The following is a 25,811-nucleotide window of genomic DNA, read 5'->3' as shown; positions in this document are numbered from 1 at the left end:
ATAACCATAAAGGGCACTGCTAGCTGTATATAGTTGCTGAGTAAAATAAGAATTACTCTAGGACAGATTGGTCAGAAGTTCCATGATGATGGGACCATTTCTTGTGAAGGCGCAGCATAGGACATGGCACATGGTAGACATTGAATAAGTGACGGAGAACTCAGGTTAAAATGGGGAAAGCATGTTACAGAGTAATAATTAGTGGATGAGGTTAACTGGCAGGTGTTACTTTTTTTAAAAAAAAGATTTTATTTATTTGAGAGCACGTAAGTGAGAGCGCACAAGCAGGAGCACTGGGAGAGGGAGAAGCAGATTCCAGGACCCTGGGATTCATGACCTGAGCTGAAGGCAGATGCTGAACTGACTGAGCCACCCAGGCACCCGTGGCAGGTGTTACTTTACCTATGGATAGTCAGGATCCTCTCCATAATTTCCTAGCTTTTTCCTTTTTTAAAAGTAAACTAATTTCCAGACTCTTATAGTTAGGGCAATAAAAAATGGGGAGTGTTTGGTATCAAGAATGGTCCTGAGTAGTTGGCAACAGGTTTTGAGGTGGGTAGAGAGTCTTCTATTATCAAGAGGCTGCCAAAGTCTGTGCCATCTGATAGGAAGTCATTGTCCACCTACCCCTCTGAGCATAGGTACCAACCTTGGTGAGAGGAACCCTGTCTCCTATCTCCAACTCTCATTTTTATTTGGTACCAGAGCCACAAAGTTCAGTCACTGGGTTGCCTTTTCAAGGCACAGTGGATAATGGCCTGAACTTTTTTTTCCCCTCATCTGTGTGAGAATTGAGCTATTCACCTGTCCTCTGCCCAAATGGCTACTGCAGATCTACTCATTTCAACATCCTTGATAGAGGTGTTTTTTCTCCTCCATTTCATCATCATCTGAAGCTAGGAAAAATGGCTCAGATATTCTTTGACTGGCTCTATTCTGTCAGCTTGTGAGGATTCCACGTTTGTAACTCGGCTATCACTGGTTTAAACAGAAGAGAGAATGAACTAAAATTTTCTGTGTGTGTCTTGGTGGTCCAGGTGCTTTGGAAGAACAGCTGTATTCCAATCTTGGCCTTGGATATTGGCTTTGTTCTTTGCTTCCAAAATGGGATTGGCTTTTACATAGGTCCTGCCTGGGCATCTATCTGATTGGTAATTTGATGTCTAGTTCCTACACATATGTCAGTGTTGTATGGCAGTCTGCTGTATTGGTTTGGTTTAAAATAGTAATAGGCTCTTTCAGAAGACATTAAACGACTGTTAACTCCTAGAGCTAGAGATATTGAAGAGTGTATTAAATGAATCCATTATTCAAATGAAGTTTATTGGGTATCAACCATTTGTCAGGCACTATGCTGCTCTGTATATGGGAATGTTCAACGAAAATCTTAGGAAGGAAATTTTCTCTCTAGTCTCTGGCTCTTTCCTTCCATCCCTCTCTTACACACTTTTTTTTTTTTTTTTTTTTAAGATTTTATCTATTCATTTTAGAGAAAGAGGAGAGAGCACAAGCAGGGGGAGCGGCAGAGGGAAAGGGAGAAGCAGGCTCTCTGTTGAGCAGGGAGCCCGGTGTGGGGCTCTATCTCAGGACCCCGAGATCATGACCTTAGCCAAAGGCAGACAGTCCACTGACTGAGCCGCCCAGGCACCGCCCCTCCCCCAAACACTTTCTCTTAGGAAAAGTAGCAACTGCCCTCCATGGTGACAGCTGGCATGTATGGGGCTGTGGCCTACATGCTATGGGGGGGGGGTACTTTTGTCATTTAAAGGTAGAAAAGGTGTTAAACTGCCTTCTTTTGCTTGGACTTGCCCATAGCTCCGAATGGTGCATTCATTAGTCTCCGTAAAAGACCTTCCCAGTTACCATTTTCAACCTTGGACTGAGGGAGGAAGTCTCATCCGACCAGCACTGCGTACCTGGGGCCCTGGGGTGAGGTGGTGGGAGAACCCATTTGGCTTCTGTTAAGGTTTGCCCATAGGATTCAGAGACTGATGGGAAATGCCCAGCCCTCCATAAAACTGTTCTCTTCCCCCTCCCCGCCTTACATGGCTTCTCAGTTGGCTCAGGGAGGGGGTTGATAGATAACCCTGTTCTCAGATTGCGTTCTCTGCCCTCAAGGAGATCATGATCTAGTACGTGAGATGGGGAAGTGAATGCACAGCCACAGTGGGGGTGTGAGGGGTGTTCTACTTGGAGTGTGTCACCAATACCATAACTAGGACAGAGTGGTAGGCCAGGCCCTTCCACGTGTGCTACTCTAATTGGCAAAGACCCCTTCAACAGATTGCGTCATCCATAGCCATGGTGGTGAAAGGACATGGCCCCAGATGGGAGCTACAGTCATCTGTGTACTGCCTAGTGTGTGTACTTACAAGTTGTGCAGTTTGCCCCTCAGCATCCCATGGTGCATTTTAATTTTGGTATTAACTGTGATCTGAAATCTTTGGGGGGGCCCTCATCTTGAAACCTCTGCACTTCTCCAAACATAGGGCTCTAGCCTGTCTTCAGCAGCCTAGTGTGCCCAGAAAAGCAAAGAGAAGACCCCCGTGCCATGCTGCGCACAGGTGGTTTCCATGGCCACCAACACAGGAGGACTCTAACGTCTTCACAATAGGCTTAAGCAGTTGAAGGAGAATTTGAGAAGACAAGCAGATTTGTTTAACAGTGTTTGTAGGAAAGCTTTGGAAAGAAACGGCAGAAGTGCCCATAGGCGGGCTGTGCTTTCTCTCCTCTTCTGGAGCTGGGAGGTTAAACAGCCACCCAGAAGAAGGTATGTTTTTCACCCTCTCAGCCGGTTGGTGGAGGAAGTGGGATTGATACTAACAAGCGCTTGGTGAGCAAGAGACTCTTGTGGGGCAGTTTTTTGAAGATCCGAATATTATACCATGCATTGTCTTCTAAAGCCCGAAAAAGTGCACCAGCAATTTGAGTGGAAGCATCAACAAAGAAATAATAGGACCTTATTAAATGAGAAACTGCCCCAAAAATGCATTTAACAAAATCGAAGGCAAGAGGAGAAATCCCAGCCACAGCAATCTGAGAAAATGTCATCTGAGAATTTAGCGGTAACAGAGAGTGCTCCGTGGTAAATGTGCACTTCACTCCTTCTCGGTGACAGTGACAAATTTTTTGTAATCCTTGCTAAATGCACCCTCAAAATGGGTTAATGTTTTCTTGCTTTGTGCTGAATTTCATAGAAATAAGTGCCCCTTAGGGAAATTTTAATTGTCTCTTTTTTTTTCCTCATTAATTTGCTATACAGTTGAAAATTAATACTACTGTGGATTTACAGAATTTGCTAATTAGTAAGAAGCTTGGCATTTACTAATGTAAAACTATGAATAAACCTACTAATTTAAAAATTATGTCACCGTCAGAATGTTCCCATGGAAGCTGGAAGCCCAGAGAAAAATGTGGTCTTTAGATATTTATTAACAAGGTGATTAGTCAGAGGATTACCATAGGACATGTTATTTCAGTGCTAGAAGTTTATTATTCATGTTCCTAATTCAAAGAGTTGAGATTCTGGGAGTTACACGTGTTACTGTATCCTTCGCCTGAAATGGATAGAACTATCTCGGCGCCACCATGAAAGCTTTCTCTGGATCACCAGTCTAAAGAAACAAAATGAAAAATAGGTTACACGTGTCATGCAGCAACTCGAATTGATTGGTAATGACGATCTCGAAAGTTCTGTGAAGAAAATCGTGCCCGAGGATGTCCTAGTTGATAAGTGGTGTCTGTCATTGATACTGGAGGAGGAAGGAAGGCACAGTTCCAGGCATGGGCCCTTCCCGATAGAAACAAAACCAGGCAGTGAGCTGACCAAGCACCTTTTATGCTTTTCATGGAGGATAAGAGTTCTTGGGAATCTGTGGTTAGTGGGGACAGTGTTCTTCTTCCCAGACACAGGGACAGGAGGAATAAATATTGGTGCTCTAGAACTCGAGGGAGCATGCTGAATGAAACTCTGAATCATGAAAAGGCTTCAGGCGTCCATCTGTCTCAGGGAAGCACAGCGGGGAGATCCCAGCAGGCGGGGTGGTTCAGAGGGTCTAGGGTACACACCTCTGCCTTATCGGCAGTGATTCTGCGTGGGGTTTCTGCATCTAAGCAAAATCATTTGAAACGGGCATAAAAATTTTTCAAGAGAAAATAAAATTTAAAAAAAAACCATTTGCTGCTTTTTTTTTTGGAAAAACAATGACCCTTTCTCACTTTGGTCATTAAACCAAGGTTCAAAAGTATAGGTTTCTAATAGCTGGCACCTGGAATGTTATTTTTAAAAGCAAGAGGCTTTAAGATGATAAAACTCTAAAGGTGCCACTCTGGGAGAACACTCATAATTTTCCTAGGACTCCAAATCCGTTCAACAATGCTGATGCACTTAATTAGTGATTGCTTGTCAGCCTTTTAATTATTGTGTTTTGCAGCTGACTTGGCAATGAAAGTTGCCACAAATTACCCTTAGCAACAGCACACACTCGAGGTAGAGTTGCCTCGAGCTCTGCATGCTGTCAGGTCCCAGGCGAACTGAGTGAGCACTTGAGACAGAGCCACGTGGAGAGGCAAGGGGCTTGATGATGATGCCCTTGGCCTGTCTGTCGGGCCTTTAGATCCTGGGCACGGCCACCCTGTGGGCTCTGAGTAATCCCTTTCCACCTGTGGAAAACCAGATTGACCCTGTAGACAGCCACATGGGTGCACTTGAAAATTAATTCCTTTCCTGACCTTTTTCTGTGTTCTTCCTATCCCCTGCTCCTCACCCACCTGGATGTGGACATCTGCCATGATCGTTTACAATGAAAGTATAGCAAGTGACACGATGTGGGCAGATCATCTTTCTTAGTGTTGCTGGAGGTAGAGAGGAGTCCAGCGCCCCGGGTAGAGCTCTACGCACCACCTTTTATGTGCCGAGTGGACTTGGTCTAGTGACTTACACTCTCCGTGCTTTCTCTATAAAATCCCAATGATGAAAAGCTGTCGCAAGGGTATTGAGAGGATTAAGTGAGATCCTTACATAAAGTGTTTAGCGTTATGCCTGGTTTACAGCTAGAGCTGCAGGGCTCTCCATGTTGTTAGTATGACTCACAAATGCCCATATTAAATAAGTTACTGCATAGGTTTTCCATATCTACATGATGGATATCAGCGAGAGGTGTTCTTGCTGGCATCATAAATGCTGGCCCCCAAGTACTTTCAGAAATGTCTTGTCTCAGCTTTTGAAAGCTGTGAAAACATTCTTACCTCTGAGCACAGTCCTTCCTAGATAGTGTTCATCATGTTGTTCACTGGGGAAAGGAGGAAGCAGCTACTCAGGATACAGGTTTGACACCTGGGTGAGGCCACTGCTCCTAACCTCTCATTCTGGTCTCCATCCCCTTTGGGGGGGGTTCTCCATTCCCCAAAAGCCATCCCACACTCTCATCTTGCCCTGCTTTTTTCTGAGTAGTACTTGGCAACCTTTACTGAGAGGAGCTTTGGGCTCTTAGCTAACAGGTACTTGATCGAGTCATTTGACTTCTCTTGGTTTTGTTTTCTCAATATCTACTGTACAGGCTGTTGGGGCTCAAATGAGCTAATGTAGGTCAAGTACCTAAATAGGCTCTGGCACACAGGGGTATTCAGTCAATTCTCATTTGTTGTCGGTGCGAGGTTCTAGCTGCTATAAAAGGATATTAAGTCCAGAAAGAGATGAATTTCAGGTCAGTCCCCTCTTCCCTTATTAACTACAAAGACATCCTTGTCATAGTTTAAGGGGGGACCAGCTGCTTCTTCATCCTTTATCTTTTTGTCTCCTATGGATCGGGGCCCGTCTTTCTTAGGTACTCAGAAAACTGTATACATGCCACTTAATATTTACCCAGCACCTTTTGTGTTTGAGGCAACATGCTGGACACTGTGGGAGACCTCAAGGAAGGCTTAGACAGACAGATCACCTACATGATAAGAGCCGCCTCCTCTTGAGGTCAGGAAGAGGTCAAAAGGAGCAGTAAGAAAATGACCGGTTAGTCTTCTCTTTGAGCACTCTCAGCTCCAGTCAGTCCTTAAACAAGTGAAGAGAGAACAAGGAAGAATGAAACTGTACAGTGTTATTATAAGGGAGGTAATAGCCAGTATGTAAATGAGTACGACCACACAGGGAGGCTGTGTGAGTCATACGACCAAAGTGAATGCATAATAGCCACCTGCAAACTCCAGCTCTCCCGCAGAAGCTCGCCTGTGGACAGAAACGTCCCACCTGGCCTGAACAATGGAGCCCCGTGATGGGATTCAGGTGTGGGTCTCGGAGTGCCTGCTCGTTAGTGTTTGATGATGCTCCCCAGTAGGCAGCAGGAGCCTCATTACTGTTCATAAGAGTAAGCTAATAGTAAGAGTTCTGAATTTCCAAATGGTGACAAATAGAATGAAGAGGTAATGAGATGGGTAGGAATGGAGATCCCCTGATGAGTGCCCATCATGGTGAGAGGATGAGAAAACACCGTTGTCACTCTAAGAGATACTGAGAACTACCTATTTGGCTCTGGCACAGGGAAGTGAGGAGGCATTTTTCAGGCGATGAAATTGAAACTACCCTGGATGGAGCCTTGCGTAATGCTGTTGTGCAAAAGCCAAGGGGGGTGCGGTTGGGGGGAGAGAAGGGTCGGACTGGGACGGACTTCAAATCCATGTTTTAGTTTCTATTTTATAATGGCAAAATATACAGAAGTGGGGACTGGGTGGGAGTTCTGTTTCAAGACCCCATGAGTGAGAACCTGTCATAGTTGCTGCTGCCTCAGTAAGGTTGGACCATGGGAGATCTAAAAGTTATAGGTTGGCTTCTTGTGACTTCATTTGACCCACGTCTGAGGACCTCTGGGAGAAGCCAGTGGATGAGTAGTCTGGAATGGCCTTGGGTTCAAGGCCTTGAATTTAGATCTTAATGTCAGGTGAATTTTCCATATGCTGTTGAACAGGATTGAAGGAAGGACTTCAGACATTTCTGAACTTGCACCCTTCCTAGATCCTACCACCTGAAGTGGACTGTTAAATCGTAGATCTTATCAGTCATGTAATTATCTTCTGAATAGCACAATCAGAAATTGCTGAATATGGTAGAACACTTAAAATAGAAGTACATCCATCGATAGCCATACACATAGCTATCCATCCATCCATGTAGCTATAATTGACACTGTAATTAGCCTTAATATTCCATTTTAGCAAAAGCCATGAGTTGCATGGCTTCACCACAAAAATCCACACATTTCATGTTAAAAAGTGGTGGAATCCTTTTTCTTATGTGTCGTGATAATCATTGTCTTGTTCATTTGCTTTGGGAGCTTCAGTCTGTTCAGTGTTAGTGTTTAAAATTTAACACAATTTGGGCAATTTTGTTAGTATTTAAAAAAATTTTTTAACATGCAAGAAACCTTAGCCTTGGGTGTCTCTTAACTTCTGAGAGGCCTGTGCACTGACGAAAGGATGTTGACGTGGTTTCTTCTTCTGGAAGATCACAGATGTACTATACAAACTTTTGGCATGGGTTCAGAGTTGGTGTCCCCACACTGCTATCCAGCCTGTGGAGTTGAACTCTTATGAATCTTTCATGATTAATATGAAGAGTATAGTATGAATGGAAATGCAGTAATAAATTTGATTACTCCAGAAGGATATATGACATTAAGGTGATTTTTTTTTTCTTTTTAAAGATTATTTATTTGAGAGAGGGCATGAGAGCACACATGAGCAGGGGGAAGGGCAGAGGGAGAAGCAGGCTTCCCCCTTGTGGGGCTTGATCCCAGGACCCTGGGATCCTGACCTGGGCCGAAGGGTAGCTCAGTTAAGCATCTGCCAAGTGCCCCAGATTTTTTTTTTTCCCCAACAGGAACATCTCTTAAGTATTAAAAAAAAAAAAAATTGTTTTTTGACTATAGTTGATGCACAGTGTTACATTTGTTTCAGGTTTACAACATAATGATTCTATAGTTTGTGTTATGCTATGCTCACCACAAGTGTAACTACCATCTGTCATCATAAAGTATTGTTTTAATATCCTAACCTGTAAGTTCCCCTCTGCTATTGCAGTCCATATGAAGATACAGTTTGGGCTATTTTTACTGCTAAGATGACTCTCAGCCTCCATCAGACCAAGCAGTCATGCCATACTTTGTCCTTCAGTTTAGAAATCTTCCTTTTTATCCAAGCTTCTGTCTTTCCCTCTTGAGCTGGTTATCTACAAACACAGGCTGTTGATTTTCTAAATGACTCTAGGCCTCAATACTGGTGTTATAGACCTTCACCACCTGTGTTTGGTTTGGCAGGAAACATTTTTTAAGTGACATAAATAATTTTGAATTTTATACATTTTTGCACATATGGTACTGTGTTTAATAAATACTCAAGGTCAGGTTGAAATGTAAAACACAAGTCATCTATTCATTCTATTTATCTTTCTTTCCTCGATGAAAAGAACTTTAGGAGCAAATACTTTTTACAGGTGGTCTCTCTTTAAAGAACGGGTCTCTGGTGGGTCAGTGAGGAGAATGGGGTTGGTAATTCATATTACCCGAGGATACTTGAAGATAATTCCTTGAAAAGCTTCTCTAGTGCATGGTAATGGTAGAAAATAAAAGTATATGGAAAAGACAATAAAATTATTCAAACCCGTTTTGTCACAGGAAAATCATTTTGAATTTCCAGATTTCTCCTATGTACATGTATAACACACAAATTTAAAAAAATTTTTTGTTTACTCATTGTACTCTGAAAATGACTATTTATATTATAAGTATAAGGTTATATATAACTTATAGAAGTATAAGGTTATATAATGTAATTATATAAATACAAGGTTCTATATAATCCTATAAATACAGGGTTATATATTATAATTACATAAATACAAGGTTACATATATATCATAAATATAAGATTATATCTTATTTGTATTTTATTCTCTCCCTGGATGAATCCGCTACAGAGCAGATGTCATTATTAAGGGGGGGGGTGGTGGCAAGAATATAACGGGTCCAGAGAGTTCTGGGCAGGCAGTACAGGGGTAAGTGTAAATCCTTGTCAGGATGTTGGCAAAGAACAGGCAGGTGTAAAGGGTTCTTGGGCCTCCCTACACATCAGGATTACCATGAGAACTCTTCAAAGCAACCCAAAGGATGCCCAGGTGTAACCCAGGCCAATTAAAATGTGTGGGAGTGAGCTGTTGGTGAGGATGTTGAGAAACTGGAACCTTTATTCATTGATGGTGGTAATGTAAAATGGTGGAGTCGCTAAGGATGACCGTTTGGCAGTTCCTCAAAACGTTCCATACAGAGTTTCCATATGACCCAGCAGTTCCACTCCTAGGTATACACCCAAAGAGAACTGAAAGCCTAGGCTAACACAAAAGCTTGTGCCTGAATCTTCATAGCAGCACTATTCATACTAGCCCCAAAGTAGAAATACCACAAATGTCCATCAATTTATAAATGGTTAAAAAAATGCAGTCTAGGCATACAATGGGATGGGATTCAGCGTTTAAAGGCAATGGAGTGCTGACACCCTATTACAACATGGATGAACATTGAAACATGATGCCAAGTGAAAGAAGCCAGGCACAAAAGGCTACATGTATAATTCCATTTCTATGATATGTCCAGAATGGGCAAATACATTGAGACAAAGTAGATGAATGGTTGCCACGGGCTGTGTAGAGGGGAAAGGGGAAGCCACTGCTAAAGGATGTGGTGTTTCTTTTTGGAGTGAAGAAAATATTTTGGTGATAATTACACAACTTTGTGATGATACTAAAAACCACTGACATACATTTAAATGAGTGAATTTTATGGTATGTAAATTGTAGCTCAATTTAAAAAATACTTAGGGCGTGGGGGGCATTAAAAAAAAAAACCTCCTGAGATGATTTTAACATACAGTAGTGAAGATCTGCTTTAAAAAATGAAATTAGAGCGGCACCTGGGTGGCTCAGGTGGTCAAACATCTGCCTTCGGCTCAGGTTGTGATCCCGGGGTCCTGGGATAGAGCCCCGTGACGGGTTCCCTGCTCAGTGGAGAGCCTGCTTCTCCCTCTCCCTCTGCTGCTCCCTGTGCTTGTGCACTCTCGCTGCGTCAAAAAAAGAAAATCTTTTAAAAAAGTGAAATTTGAAAATTGAGCACTCTGTAGCTTAAATCTTTTTCATCACAAACTTCTTGTCACTCATTGAATGAAATCCCAAACGAGGCCTTGCATGATCTGGTCCCTAGCTATCTTTCAACTTACCTCCTCACCTTTCTGTTTTGCTTCCTGTTCTTAGGCTCTGCTGTCTCTCCCATCCTTTTTTTTTTTTTTTCCTTCCATTCCTTTAAGACCAGGAGCTCATTCTTACCTTGGCACCTGTTGTTTCCATGGAAAGCTGTGTCCCCTGATCCTCACCTATAGTGGGCTCCTCATTCAAGTCCCAGATCAAATGTTTAATTCCCTTTCCATCACCACTAAACCCATTCCTTCAATCCCCTCCAAGTCACTACCTCCTTTGGCTCCCGAATTATTTCCTTTTAATCAAAATCAGAAATATGTCAGCTTGGGGGCGTCTGGGTGGCTCAGATGGTTGAGCGTCTGCCTTCGGCTCAGGTCATGATCCCAGGGTCCTGGGATCGAGTCCCACATCGGGCTCCCTGCTCCTTGGGAGTCTGCTTCTCCCTCTGCCTCTCTCTCTCTCTCTCTCTCTCTGTCTCTCATGAATAAATAAATAAAATCTTAAAAAAAAAAAAAAAAATATGTCAGCTTGCTGATCCGTTCGTGGTCTCTACCACTTACTGAGCCTCCTTACCCTGCCCCTAAAATGCCCCATGAGAATAGGGGCCTGGTCTGGCATGTTCACCACTAGAATAATATTTAGAAAGTGGCGAATATATAACAAGTACTTGCTGGCTGAGTGGTTTAATGAGGAACCAATTCAAGGAAAGACTTGTTAAGTGTGGGCAATCTCTGAACACCTTTGTAGGAGAAAGGGAAGGAACCAGGGGAGTGAGATCAGTTGGTTAACAAGCAAAAATTGCAACACATGAATGTGACAGGGGAGGAGGAGAGGTTGCTGATGAAGTGAGATCTTGAAGAAGCAGTTGGCATTTTGAAATGCCTGTGTGTTTTGCTTATAAATAGCTGAGCTTCAGTTTTTGTTTTTTGGGTTTTTTTTTTTTTTTTTTTGACTTGTTAACAAATGAAAATTCTTCTTTAGTGACCCGTAGGTTGATTACTTAATCTACTTCACTAAAAATTGTTTTTTCTTGGTATAAAAATGTTACAGGTACACTTTTATTTGCTTGAATTCCGAGACCCTTCAGACTGTCTTCTTTCTCTTTGTTCTTGTCACCTTCTTGTGGGATGTTGTTACGCTGGCTCCTGTGGAATTTTGACACATGCCTGTAAGTTTAGAATGTTTTATAAGTCACCTAAACCTAAATTGTCTCCAGCTATCCATTTATGTATCTTGATTGTTGTCCTAGTCTGCAATAAAATACGTTTGAGAGCCTGGCCTGCTGAAAATACGCTGTTCCTCAGTGAGATGACAGGTCTTCTTTTCTGGTAGGGTTGCTCTTAGGATTCGTTAGCCAGCAGTTTCTCTATCTCATTTACATTTTTGATGAACCTTTACGAATCCTCAGTTTTTAAATGAAGTGAATTGGAATTGAAGCATGTTTACCAGTTGGGAAAGGAGCTGGAGTTATTTGCAATGTGGTATCTTCTGATGACACTCAGACAGTTGGTCATGCCTTCTAGGATTGGTCTACATTCCTGCCATTGGCTGAATGGATACAAAAACAGCATATGACTTTCAAAGTAAATCTCACCATGCCCAACCATAATGGAATAACACATTTATTTTTCAAAGTAAAAGATAACATTTTCATTCTTTTAACCAAAAGACCGTATTTCTTTTCCGATGTGTCTGGATCCTTGGGTGCCTAGGAGGTGTCCATTTTCATGCCAGATTATTTGAGCTAGAATGGTCATTTCCCCTGACATTATATTCCTAAGGATGAACACATTTTTACTAGAGGTTTGGAGAATCGAAGAATACCCAATGCTGACAAAGTTATGAGGAAATAGGCCTTTTGCCCATATTACTTTTGAATGTAAATTTTTATGTCTTTTGTGAGATATTTAGCAGTACATATCAATAGCTTCAAAGGTTCAGTATCCTTTGAACAGTGATTCTTAAATCTAGGAACTGAGCTCAAAGAGATACACACGTGTTGTATGAGACACATTCCTCATAGTGTTGTCAGGAGGATTAAGTAATTTTTTATATAGAAATCACTTGGAATGGAAATACTGAGTATGTTATTAGGTATTTCTATTTTTTTTTTTAAGATTTTATTTATTTATTTGAGAGAGAGAGAGCACATGAGAGGAGGGAGGGTCAGAGGGAGAAGCAGACTCCCTGCCGAGCAGGGAGCCCGATGCGGGACTCGATCCCGGGACTCCAGGATCATGACCTGAGCTGAAGGCAGTTGCTTAACCAACTGAGCCACCCAGGCGCCCTATTTCTATTTTATCAGGTGCTTTTTTTTTTTAAGTAGGCTCCCCACCCAGCGTGGAGCCCAATGTGGGGCTTGAACTCACAACCCTGAGATCAAGACCTGAGCTGAGGATCAAGAGTCAGTCAGTTAACCAGCTGAGCCACCCAGGTGCCCCTCAGGTGCTACTTTTTAACTGACACTGCTCTACCCCTAGTGAGGAGAGGATAGCAGTCACCTAGTGGTGGTGCAGTACCAAATAGATGGTTTTACTTGTTTTTTAATTTAATAATTCTGTACTATTTATATGAAAGCACTTTTCTAAGCAGCTTGGCAATATTATGTGTTAGCTGGCAGTTAACAATTATTTGTTGAATAAAAATTGGCATTACTTTTTTTTTAATTAAAGATTTTATTGGAGAGAGAGCGAGAGAGTGCGAGAGCAGGGGGAGGGGCACAGGGAGAAGCAGGTTCCCTGCTGAGCAGGGAGCCCGATGTGGGGCTCGATCCCAGGACGCTGGGATCATGACCTGAACTGAAGACAGACACTTAACCCAGACGCCCTTGGCATTACTTTTGACAGCATAAAATACCAACAATGATATGATGACTAGATTTATAAAATACTTATTAAATGCTTTATGTGTGTCCTGGAGAGGAAGGTACTGTTGTTCTCCCCATTTCACAGACTGACCCTTGAGCTGTGTTCTTAACATCGTTATCCCAGAGGTTCTGCTGGAGTCAGGCCAGGAAAGAGCTTAAGAATCTATTGTTTTAGAAAAGCTCCCATGGTGATTTTAATTGGAACTAGTGCTCTAGGGAAGTGCTTCTCAAACTTTAATATGCATACAGCACAACTTGGAATCTTGTTTAAATATGGAATGATGCTGATGGTTTGGCGGGGGGAGCCTGGGCACCTGCATTTCTAACATCTCTCAGGGGATGCAGATCTTGTTGGTCCGCAGACCACATTTTGAGTAATCAGCCTATTACCTTGCTTGGGGAAATGCGAAGACTTAAATTTATCCCAAAGAAATCATTCTCTTTAGGGAAAAGAGAGTAATGAAATGGGCTCCTGGTGGTCTGTTGAGTAAGATTTTGCATCCTCACGGGCATGATCTGGTAGGTGCCTTTGCTAAAGTCCTGAGCTTCTCAAACTTGGGTTGTTGGGCTTTGAAGGGTCCTCCCATTCTCAAAAAGGAGTTTATATTTTGTCTTCTCCATTTGACGAAATAATATGAATGTGATAGACATAGGCATGTATTCTGGATCACCAGCTCACTGTCCTACAAGACTACTGCCCTATAGTTTTGGCACCAAACAATTCCTGAATGTGACAGTTATATTTACTTGAGAGATTCTGAAAGTGGGGTCTCTCAAGTCCTAGATTCCCAAATTTGAGAAATCCTTACGAAGAGTTTGTATCCTCCCCAAATAGTATCCTCTAAAGGAGACCCTCTGAGGTTCACAGTGAATTTGAGTAAGCCACTTGGCCTGCCAAGTTACTCAATATCTCTAAAATGAGGGGAATGTATCTATTCGATCTTGGAGGGCCTTTTCTGTTCGAATTCTACAGTTGATTTTTTTCTTTTCAGGGACAAGTTTAGAAGCATATGGCAGTTATTTTAGTTGGACATTAACATCACATTTTGAAAGCAAACCAGGAAGAAACCTGACCTACCCTGAAGTGAGCTATTGTCATCTCCTGTTGTTAATGGTTGGGAAATTTAACATTTCAGAGCATTTGCTTTTGTGCCCATTGAACCTTATTTCACCGTGAATTAGGTTGCCTATCTAGCCCTATCAGAAAATGACTGATCAAATCCACTGAGTCACAAAATTAAATGTGAATAGTCAGTAGAGACCTTTTCATTAATTCCTTTCTCTGTACTAAATTTTGAAGACAAAGTTCTAAAAATAACATGATGCTACCAGCTGCTGTGAGTTCTATGAGATAGAGAGGTAGAGACAGGTTATAGTGGATAGAGAGGTAAAGGGACTGTAGGGTACAGATAACTTCAACAGCCGAAAAGGTGGGAAATAGAGACTGATTTAATACCTTGAAGGCATATAGTTTTCGTTCAAGATAACAGATGTTATTATTAAGGAATATAAATTAAAGAAGTAGCTAAAAGCATAAGACTTTAGGTGTTCATTAATATGCTGTTGTTTATAAACAGACACATGCAGTACTCAGTCACTGTTTCTGGAGTCAGCCTTCTATTTTGGTCTTATCTGAGGCTGCTAATAAGTCTAAGGAGACCTAAAGCTTAGACTGAAGTCCCTAACCCGATGCTTGGTTTTGTGGATGCCAGAAGCCAACTCCATATTAAGTAACAGAGATCCCAGGAGGTGATTTTCCTTTGGGAATTCAACAGAAGATTGGTACATCCAGCCTTCTTGTTGGGTTAAAAAAAAAAATCAACAATTTTACTTCAGCTTAAAATGAAATTGCTTTCGGTCATCTTCACGTGAGGGGAAAGTATTTACTATTTATCTCAGCCTTGCAGACAGTTTGAGATCCTGGAGATGCAGGAATCTTCCCATCACACGATATTGGCTCTGACTCTTTGCTCTACTTCTGTTCCTTTTATAGTTGCTGGAGTGTTTTTCTTCATTGAAATTAAAACTTGAGGAAGCATGTCTGCTAGCAGCACAAATGAGCAGAATTTTACCGCGACTAAAGAAGAGGCTAATTGGATTTGGGCAAAGAGATAGAAAAATATTACCATTTTTTTGGTACTATTTCATGTGACATAGTGAGATGAGCTTTACGTATACCATCATCCACTGTTTTCAGACAAGATCTCTGAGGGTACAAATAAAAACCCAGCATATCAGTAACTACATGAAATTACAATGCTGTATTATTTCAGTGCATCAGAAGGTAGACCTGGGGGGTGGGGGGTGGGGAAGATACCTAAAAGAGACCTAAGATGGTAAGAATATGCCAAGGGACTGAGAGATGGATCTGCTTTTATGATGGGGAAGTTGGGCACTAGTTTAGATTGTAATAACAATAATCTCTATTGAGAGGAAATAGGTTGCAGAATTTTCAGACCCACAGGAAGAAATTTGATCTGAGTCAGTGGAAGGTAGGAAGGAGAAAAAAGTGAAACAAAGAGAAGATGGAAACAAAGGTGAAATAGGATGTTCCAAATAAGCTTAAAGAAGAATTGGCATAAATGTCTGAGGGTTAATCAAGACAGATTGTCCCACGGACAGAAAACAAAATGCTATATTATTTATAAAATACATTTAAGAGGACACAGTCTAATGATAAGGGGATGAAAAAAGTGATGCTTGTCAAATACAAAGAGAAAAAGGAACAGTAGTTCAGGGGAGTAAAATGAATAGGAGCATATGCACATGCCATAGTACAGAAGGCAGGAATTGATGCCCTTTGACACAGATTCAGCAATTCTAGAAATCCAGCACCATCTTTTCAGAAGCAGATGAAATAATAAGCCAGAGTAAGCAAAGGACAGATTTGGGTAACAGCCAATGAGTTTGGTTTACCATGTGTATAGAACTTCTCAACAAATGCAGAATATATTGTCTTAGTGCTTTAAACTACAGCACTTTAAAATCAGTCATCGTTAAGAAAAAGATAGCAGAAATATCCCATATGTTTGGAAATGAAAAGACCCTACTACAAAATAACCCTCAGGTGAAATGGGAAATGATAACAAGAATAACAAAGTTTTACATTGAGTAGTAATAAAAGCACAAAGGTCAACGTTTGAGAGAGCTAGTAATGGAGTCCTTTGAAGGCAATGTGTAGCTTTTTGTTACCTAGGAGGAAACCCCCTAAGCTCAATGTTGAGCTCAAGTAATTAGAAAAAAACTATGGCATGGTAAATCTGAAGAAACAAGGAAGGAAGAAAAAAGGGGAAATAATTTTATTGCAGAAAATAAGCAATAACCTAGAGATAATAAAAGCAAAGAACTAGAAAAAAGTTCTTTGAAGCTTAATAGGCTAGGTATAATTCCAGGAAAACTGATAAAAAATATACATTATGAATACAAAATAGGTAAAAGAAATAATTATGGATTACATTATTAATCTGTTAAAAAAAGAATGAGTTTTTTACCAATAAAGATCAATTTAGGTGAAAAAAAATGATTTAGGATAAATTTAGGCTAAAAAATTGATGCAAGGGAAAAAATGTGATCAGTAACCATTAAATAAATTGTAATGCTTATCAAAACAATCCTGTGATATAAAAATAGACCTAGACAGTTTGACAGGTAGTTCTATTTAAATCTCGAACAGAAAATCCTTGCTTATAAAACTTCTTATAGAACAAAGAAAAGCCAACGTATAAGTTTGATTTTTTTTTTTAAACAAAACTAGGTAAAAAATATTGGCTAACTTCATTTATGACATGAAAAACACTAAATTCAAATCTAGCTGTGTATTAAAAATAATTGTGACTCAGTTTAATTTTTCATAAGAGTGAAAGGATGTTTCAGCATTTTAAAAAGTGTTACCATAATTTATCACATTAATGGCAAAGAACAAGAGGTTGTGTGATCAATAACAAAAAACATTTAATAAAACTAAGTTCTTTTTCTTTTTTTTTTAAATGGAATCAACCCTTAGCAGACTTAAAATAGAGAGTTTTTTTTTTTAAGCTTGATAAAGCCTTTATACTAAAAACCTATGGCAGATACCATTTTTAGTGGAACAGACAGAGGTTTAAACTCATTCCCTCATTCCTTTTAAGGTTGGGAGCAAGACCAGGATGCCTGTGTTACTTCTGCCTTTCAGGACGTTACCAGATGCCTGACCAATGCAGCAAGACAAACCAACAAAAGTAGAAAGATTGAAATGAGAGAGATAATTGTCATTATTTCTAAGTAAAATCATTTATATAGAAAACCAAAGAGAATCAGCAGAAACTATTAGTAGCAATGCAAGGGTCCAGCTGGGTTGCCAACTTGTAAGAGCAAAATATAAAAATCAATAGCTTTCCTCTGTATTGGGAATAACCAATTATAAACTATGATGATAAGATACCATTTATAATAGTGACATAAACTAAAAGCTATCTAGGAATAAATCTAAGAATTCATAAAACATAAAGGAAATTTAAAACCCTATTACAAGAGTTTTATTATGGTATTATAGAACATAAATGCAGCATCCATAAATGGATTGATTGAATATTGTGAAGGTGTCGGGTTTCCCCCGTTAAAATTTAAAATCACTGTAATTCTAATCAACATCTGAGGAATAAATTTTTTCAAGGGGCAGAGTTGAATCTCAAATTCATATGGGTGAATAAAGAAGAATCCTCCTTTTACAAGGCATTAACGTTATATAATAGGAGTTGACAAACTACAGCCCAGAAGCGAAGTCCAGGCTGCTGCCTGTTCTTAGGAATAAAGTTTTATTGGGACACAGCACATCCATTTATTATGTATTGTCTTTGGCTGCTTTTTTGCTGCTGTAACAGGGTTGAGTGGTTACAGCAGCCTGTGTGACCGGCTGAATCTGGCCCTTTAGAGAAAAAAATCTGGCACTCCTGTTCTTTAGCATCTAACATAGAATCAATATTGGAAGTACAGACTCATTCCTTTGTAAATAAGGGGATTTGGTGTAATTATTCCTAGCAATTGGTGCTAGGAAAATTATTTCACAAAAATAAAAAACCAAACACATTTTTGTAATTCCTACTGTAAGCAAAGTTCCAAGTGGATTAAGTACCTGTTAAGAATGAAGCTATAAACCTGATAGACAAAAATTTAAGACTATATTTTTATAACCTTGTGGTAGAGAAGGGTTTGTTATGTAAGAGTCACAGAGCACAAGCCATAAAAAGAAAATTAATGAATACATCAAAATGAATGCTTTTTGTTTAATGGATCATATGATAGGAAAACTAACAGATGGTAAAAATATAATTATCATGTTTAAAAGACCAAGATCAATACTTAAATATACAAAGGACTCTGAAAAATTAGAAAATAGAAGGGAGGAAACTCCTATAAAAGAAAGCAAAATGTGAGTTGGCAATACAAGAAGGAGAAATACATAGGTCACATTGGAGACAAAGTAAAAGGAAGGGATTCCATTTTTGCCTCTCATACCAGTAACAGCTAGGATATCAGAGGCTCACAAGTGCTGGCAAGGATGTGAGAAAATAGAAATCTGCATCTATTGCTTCTGGGAATGCGAACTGGTGCATTTATTTTAGAAAATCCAGATATTAAAACCAAATAATGGGATTCTAGCCTACACACTCAGGAAAGGTGGCCACTACAGTGGTATTTGTGGTACAAGATGGGAGACAAGCTAATTCTTCAGCACTAGAGGGACAGGGAAAGAAAATTACAGTAATATAGTGAAAGTGAATAAGCAGTAGAAAGGAATGAATTCATTCCTTATCTACTTAGAGCAACATGAATGAGTTCTAAAACAGTGTTGAGAAAAAAAGGCAGAATGAGATTTAAAGCATGATACAATTTATATACAAATTTTAAGGAAAATATAAAATGCAAATAAGATGATAAACAATATATTATGAAAAAGTGAAGCTCTGGTGGAAAGAATGGGGCTGGGCATAGCGATGAAGGAGAAATGGTAAGAAAAGTCAGATGAAGAGCCTTTCAAGGACTCCTAATAGGAGCTCATCAGCTGAGCCTGTGTTTCAGTCAATTCTGTACAATAATCCTTGAGAGGAAACACATTCTGGGCATGCTATTCCTTACAGCATTGTTAGATCCAGGTGCTCAAAAAATGTCCTAGGAATGGGTCTCTATCTTGGCTCTGCTGGCCTCCTTGTGGGCTCTGGATGCCAGGCAGACTCTACTCCGTGTAACCTCTAGTTGTTCTGGTTCATGTCCTACCAAACTGGCAGCTCAGCAGGAGAAAGTTCTGTGTACTGTCAGTAGTAATCCTCTCATGGATCTCCTTTCTTCCAGTGGCTCATTTTTTTGTCCTGTTCCACTCCTGAACCAGTCACATGATAGAAGCCTAAGGATGTCTGGATTACTTTCTTGTCCCTAGAATCAGGCAGTAGGAATAGCCCCCCAAACAGAATACAGTGGGGTGTTACCCAAAGAAAAATCCGGGTGCTATGGCCAGACATAAAGTAAATGCTGGGCAGGCAAAAACAAAACAAAACAACAAAACACCAAGAGCTGCAGTGGAATTGAATCAATGCTGTTTGCAGAATGACTGAAACGAAGTGCTTTGTTTATTTTAGAAAAATGGGAAATGAGTAAAGGTTAACTCTAAATATCTGAAGCACTACCCCTTGCGTGCTCCTTGTTTCATATGGCCCTAAGGCATAAATCCATGACAAATAAATAGACTTGGTGGGAAGGGCAGCTATGTAATTGCTGGAATTATCTTAGAAGCAATGGGTGGTGAACTTCCCACCACTGGGTATACCCAAGCATAGGCTAGCCAGCTAGTTGGCCAGGATTCTGTAGGGAAGGACCCAGGGATTGGGAGACTAGTTGGGTTTGATCATGGTTCTGAATCATCTGGACAGCTTATTCAAACGTAGATTGCTTGGCTCTTCTCCCAGAGTTTCTGGTTTGATAGGTCCAGAGTAGGAATTTACAGAATTTACATTTCTAATTAGTTCCCAGGGGATGCTGATGTTGCTGGTCCAGGAAACCTACCTTGAGAACCACTAGGTTAGATGATTTTCAATGGCCTTAATGGCCTTTCATGAGCTAGTTGTAAATGTTCTGAAAACCAGTATTTGTACCATTGAGGCAAACCTTCCATTTTATGTCTTTGTCCCTGAAATGTGTTAGGTTCTCGCTATGTGGGTACTTCTAGATGACCGTAGATGACATTTGCATGGCCCTCTGTCTCTTTTGAGTCATTGAGAACATCAGGATCATCAAACAATTGTACACTTATTGTTATGCTTTATAAAGTAGTCAACTATTTTCTGATGACATCCTTTTTGTAATCCAGTTTCTGGTTTCCCATGGGTTGATCTATTTTCATAGTTTTGCAGTGGGGTAGTTTCTAAATTAGAAAAATGAATGGTTTCCCAAGGAGGTTGGGTCTTAGTCATTCAGAAGTAACTTTGCCAGGTATAGGCATCTGACTTTTGGAAAATTATTACCTCATGCCCCAAATGCCAAGCGCCAAATATTCCTTCAACCACCCCTGCACCCCCGTGGCTTTCCCCCAAAAAGAGGATATGGAACATTTCACACGCCTTGCTGCATCTTGGCTCTGCATCAGCCAGGAGTTCTCATTCTTAAACTCTGTTTTGCCCTTTCTTTTTCTCAAAGATTTTTCCCCGTTTTGAAATTTTTACTCTAATAGTTCTCTCAGAGTGCTCATGTTTTTGTAGTTGTAGGCAAGGTCAAATGGTGTTTGTACTTTTTCTAAATTACTTTTATTTAAATAGAGATAAAACCGTTTGAGAAAATCATTTACGAATTAAACGGTTTATAGGCAGTGCTTAACAATTAAAAATTTCATCTTAGCAAAGATGATGAAATGAATGGGTAAAAATGAGCCGACAGGTAGCACCTAGCAGATTTGGGTTAAAGTGACAACTTGAATCACAGAAGAATTTAAGACTTTTTTGTTGTCTAAGTGCAAGCTTCTGCTTCAAAACACTCTAAAGCAAGACAATGCTGGGTAAGGAGAGGAGAGTATATGTTAGGAGGACTTGCCCAGAATCCATCTCAGTGGACATTCAGTGGGGAACAGCTTCAATGACGTCATCTTTGCAACTAAAAATCTGTAGTAATGGGATTTGCTTTCTTTAAAGTTGTGTATAATCTGTGTTTCTCATCTGAATTTTATAAAAGCTCATTTCCTAAATCATTTTCTCTTTCAGGCTTCAACTGTGAGGAAATGTCATTCCGATTTGGCCAACACCTCATCAAGCCCTCTGTCGTTTTTCTCAAAACAGAACTGTCCTTTGCCCTTGTGAATAGGAAACCTGTGGTACCAGGACGTATCCTTTTTTTTTTTTTTTAAGAGAGGAAAAATAAAAAGCCTCTGAACTTAACAGACCAAAGGAATACAGCGTTGGCCTCCCATGTCCTTCCGCAAAGGTAAACAAGGAATCCACCTTCCTCTCCCTTTGGAGAAACCAGGTAAGATGTTGCATTTATTCCGAATCCAGTTGGTGGCACCAGTAATATGCTTGATCAATGTTGCAGAACTTCTGAAAAGAGTTGCTTAGCAACCGTGGCTTTGGAGGTGAATTTTTACTTGACCTTTTCACTATCAAAGCTGTGTAAATGGTGCGTCTAAAGGGGCCCAATGAATATCATGAGTGCTTTGTTTTCAGTTATCAATTGTGAATAATAGTGAGATAGAAATTGGGTGGCACTTTTGTGATGTGGAAATAAGGTATTACATGAAGACTTGAGACTGACTTGGTGTCTTTACCTCTTAGAGATCATTCGAGCAAATGCATACACAAATATACCTGCAAAACAGTTGTTTTCATTTTAGGGTCTGAAATAGCATTTTTTTTTCTTGGAGAGCATTGCAACTTCTAGATCATTGTTCAGTGTCCTTGGTGTTAGAGTTGTTTTATTTCTCTCTGACCACTGAGTTGTAGTCTTTCCTCCTGTTGACTTCAGTAGAAGATTTATTCTTTGCCATGGGAGAAGCAGGAATTGGTGAAATATTCTGGAGTTATTTTTATGTTGCTGAAAGTATCACTCATGACTGTGTGCATATGACTCTTGTACTGACTCTCTAGAATTTTTTTTTGTTTTCCCTCTAATTTACTATGTAGAATGCAACATTTTCTTTCTTTTTTTTTTTTTTTAAAGATTTTATTTATTTATTTGAGAGAGAGAGAATGAGAGAGACAGCACATGAGAGGGGGAGGGTCAGAGGGAGAAGCAGACTCCCCGCCGAGCAGGGAGCCCGATGCGGGACTCGATCCCGGGACTCCAGGATCATGACCTGAGCCGAAGGCAGTCGCTTAACCAACTGAGCCACCCAGGCGCCCATAGAATGCAACATTTTCCACACAACAATGTGATTTTACTTTGAAATAAATGTTTCCATAATTCTGAATGTATAAGTCTATAAATATGTTGAGATTTTTTCCAGAATAAGATATATATTTATTTTATATAAATATATTTATATATTTTAATATTCTATATTAATGTATTACTAATATATTTTTCATATTAATCATATTTATATTAGTAATATATTTTAATAATATTTTATATATCACATATATTATATGTAATATTAGTGACTAACTGGTTTTATATGTTATAAATATTTAAAAATATATATTATAAAAATATTATATTTTTCCAGAATAATATATATATATATATATCCCCCCATGGGAGTTTTCAGGGTGTTTGAAAACTTTAGGAATAATCTTTCTTCACCATATAACTGTTGTACATTGAAAATAATACTAGTAAGAAAACATACATCGAAAGATAATTGTGATTTTATGATAGATGCCCAAATTCATTGAATTTAATTTTAGCTAAATAAATTTTGTAAATTTATAAAACTAATGATCACAGCAGTAAACTACTAAATGATATGTGAATGACTACTTGATATTTAACTCTTCTTTTAAATGTATAAAAATAATCTACATTATAAATAATATTAGAAAATATTCCTCTATTGAAGTAAAAATAAGAACTAGAATGGTTCAGGAAGGTCCTCTAAAAAAGAACAATTTTAAAATTGTATACCAATTTTATATTGAGTTCTAAGAGCCTGTGAAGTTCTTAAAATAACAGAAGCGTTTTATATTTTCATTTGATTTTGCTGCAAGTTTCTGGTTGTCTTTTTCCTCTGAGGAATTTTTTTTTTTTTTTTTTAAAGAAAATGCTTGACAATTCCGATGTCAGAAGAATATGGTTGAAATGCCATAGGTATCTGTTAGAGTGCTAGCTTTCGTTGACTTCTATCTTGTATCAAAGAGGGGACCTGGGATGAAAATGTGATTTTAGATGAATGCATTTTAATACCTTGGCCTGAAAAAATGTGAGGTTGCCGAGTTGTACTGCCTTTTTAATGGTTAATAATGGATTGAATTTAGCTTTATTATTATTATTATTTTTTACCTATAGTCTGCAAAACAGTTGTATATTGATAGTAAGAAACTTGACTTTTCATGGTCTTTTTAACCCATTTGGCATGTGTGATACAAGACGTGGGTCATACGCATGTTTGTACTTAAGAAAAGTTGTGGTGTCTGCTTCTAGGGAAATGCCTATTCTGAGCAGTGAACAGTTAGTGACTGATAACTGGTTTTGTTCCAGATGGCACTGGACTTGCCATTTTGGAAATGGGTCCTGGTCAGTTCTCATATCTTTGAGTAAATGCCAGGGATGCAGGGGATATTGTATTAAAATGAACAAATCTGAGTTTGTTTGGAAAGTAGCAAGAAGGAGCCAACCCTTTCTGGGGATAACAGAACCAAGACATTTTTATAATCTGTATACTTTGTGAGGCTATTTCATATCTGCAGGGTTTAAAGGGGTCTCAGGGCCAATAGATAATGTATTCAGACAATCCTTATATGATGATTTTGTGATTTTTTTTTTTTTTTTTAAATTTCACTTTACCTTTGTAAACTCAGTTAGGTGATAACTGTGAGAAGAATCTTCATATGTTACTCATTCGCCTGCAGAAAGTGATACTCTTTTGTCTTGTGATTTGGGAATTGAAGCCGTGGCTAGCTCTGCCCACTAACATTTCATAAAATAAATGGTGAGATGTCTGCAGTGGGCTTTAATCTTCCCCCAGTGTTCTCTTCTGTCTACCCTAGATCAGCGCCCTGGTGTGGGTCTCCTAGGTCTTCCAGCTCCCTGCACCCTGCCTGCTCCTGGACTCCACTCGGGCCCACACCTCCTAGACCTCAAGGCTCCCATCTTCTCTTGCCTTCCTATTCCCTTGCAAATAAACCACTTATGAATATAATTTTTTTTTCCTGAGGATAAAGTCCAAACTCCTTAGCATGGTTTTAAAAGATTTTCATTATTTTGACTCAGCCTTCCCCCTTTCCAACTATTTCCTAAAGAGATGTTGCATTTCCCTTCACCGTGTTTCCCCTGACCCTCCCCCCCCCCCCCCCCCCCCCCCGCCCCGACCCTGCCTGTCTCTGCACCGGGATTCCTTCCCATCCTTCTTCGGTACAGCTAAGATGTTTTGATACCTGGCTTGTCCTCTCAGGAAGAAAATATTCAGTCCTTTCTGTGACCCTTGGCTCCTTATTTGCATGTTGATTCATGAAGCAGTTTATTCCTGAGCTCCTATTCTGTTCCAGGCATGGTGCCAAACACTTAACCAGTTTGCCTCAAGTCAGAACTATGTGCATTCTTGCTGGCTCTGGTGCTGAGTCCTTAGTTCCTGGAAAGGGGTGCGGCAGGACCTGCTCTTGCACATCTGTTTTTCCTCAGCATCCAAGTTCTATCTTGACCGAATTTAAAATGAAATGATAAACGTAAGGATCATATAGATAATTTCAATGAAGGGGGGCAACAAGGGTGCATGGAAATCCTGCTTTTTCAGTATTCCCGAACACCAGCCAAATCTTGTTCCCATTTTATTCCAGGTTTTTTAATATCCTATTCAAGCTGAATTTTTTAAACTTTCCCTTCCTGCCTTGTCAGTTGCAATCTTGTTTACATTTCTGTGTTACAAGTATACAGAGTTAAGTCTAAAAGTGGTGAATGAACTGATGGCAGATGGGGAAAGATTTTTTTTTTTTTTTTTTTGGCATGTTAATTTTCAATGGACAAGTCTGCATTTTAAGGGCAATATATTGGCATCTTTATGCAAATGGGAAAATTTTATTTTGTATTTAGGATGATTTCTTTTAAAAAAGAGTATTCAGGTGGCTTTTGGGGAATGTGCCATTCATGAGACTTGTAAATGTCATCTTTCAACTTGCGTGCTCTCTAACATTTTGCTCCCTCTCCCCAACCCTTTTTTCTTATGACTTTGCTCACTGACTTTTTCATACCTTTCAGAGGAGGAAAAGAACTGTCAGATCAGGGGCCAAAGATAAGCTTTTGAAGCAAGAGTATTTGCTTCATTCTCAAAAGACCCACTTCAGTCCCTCCTTGTCCCCACCTAAAGCAAATACTTCTGTTGTTGGAAACAGTGTTTAAAGCTGATTGAATAGGCTTTGGCCTCTGTGGTACAAAACTCTAGAAGGATATGTCAGAATGTCTTTAATCCATTAATTTCTTGTTACTGGAAAATGCTTTTTAGAGTGTCTTGGTGAGAGAATAGAAGCATTTTGGAGATTGCATCTTCAGAATTCTGCAGTGAACATTTTATTCATGTACCTCAGTGCAGTCCAGCTATTGTTCGTG

The 25,811-nt window shown here is 39.7% G+C and overlaps 1 protein-coding gene across 1 annotated transcript in view; it reads left to right on the top strand.

Annotated features, from left to right (window-relative positions):
- FHIT (fragile histidine triad diadenosine triphosphatase) overlaps positions 1-25,811 on the top strand; it is a 1,435,811-nt gene that overhangs the window by 626,485 nt on the left and 783,515 nt on the right. The window contains exon 5 of the mRNA XM_032411650.1: positions 21,320-21,439. Coding sequence (XP_032267541.1) covers positions 21,337-21,439 — 103 coding nt within the window. The 5' untranslated portion in view covers positions 21,320-21,336. The remainder of the gene's footprint in view (positions 1-21,319; positions 21,440-25,811) is intronic.

The sequence above is a fragment of the Phoca vitulina genome, unplaced genomic scaffold (assembly GCF_004348235.1).
Source record: "Phoca vitulina isolate PV1807 unplaced genomic scaffold, GSC_HSeal_1.0 scaffold13, whole genome shotgun sequence".
Taxonomy (NCBI): domain Eukaryota; kingdom Metazoa; phylum Chordata; class Mammalia; order Carnivora; family Phocidae; genus Phoca; species Phoca vitulina.
The sequence above is the reverse complement of the archived record's forward strand: the minus strand, read 5'-3'. Positions and strand labels throughout refer to the sequence as shown.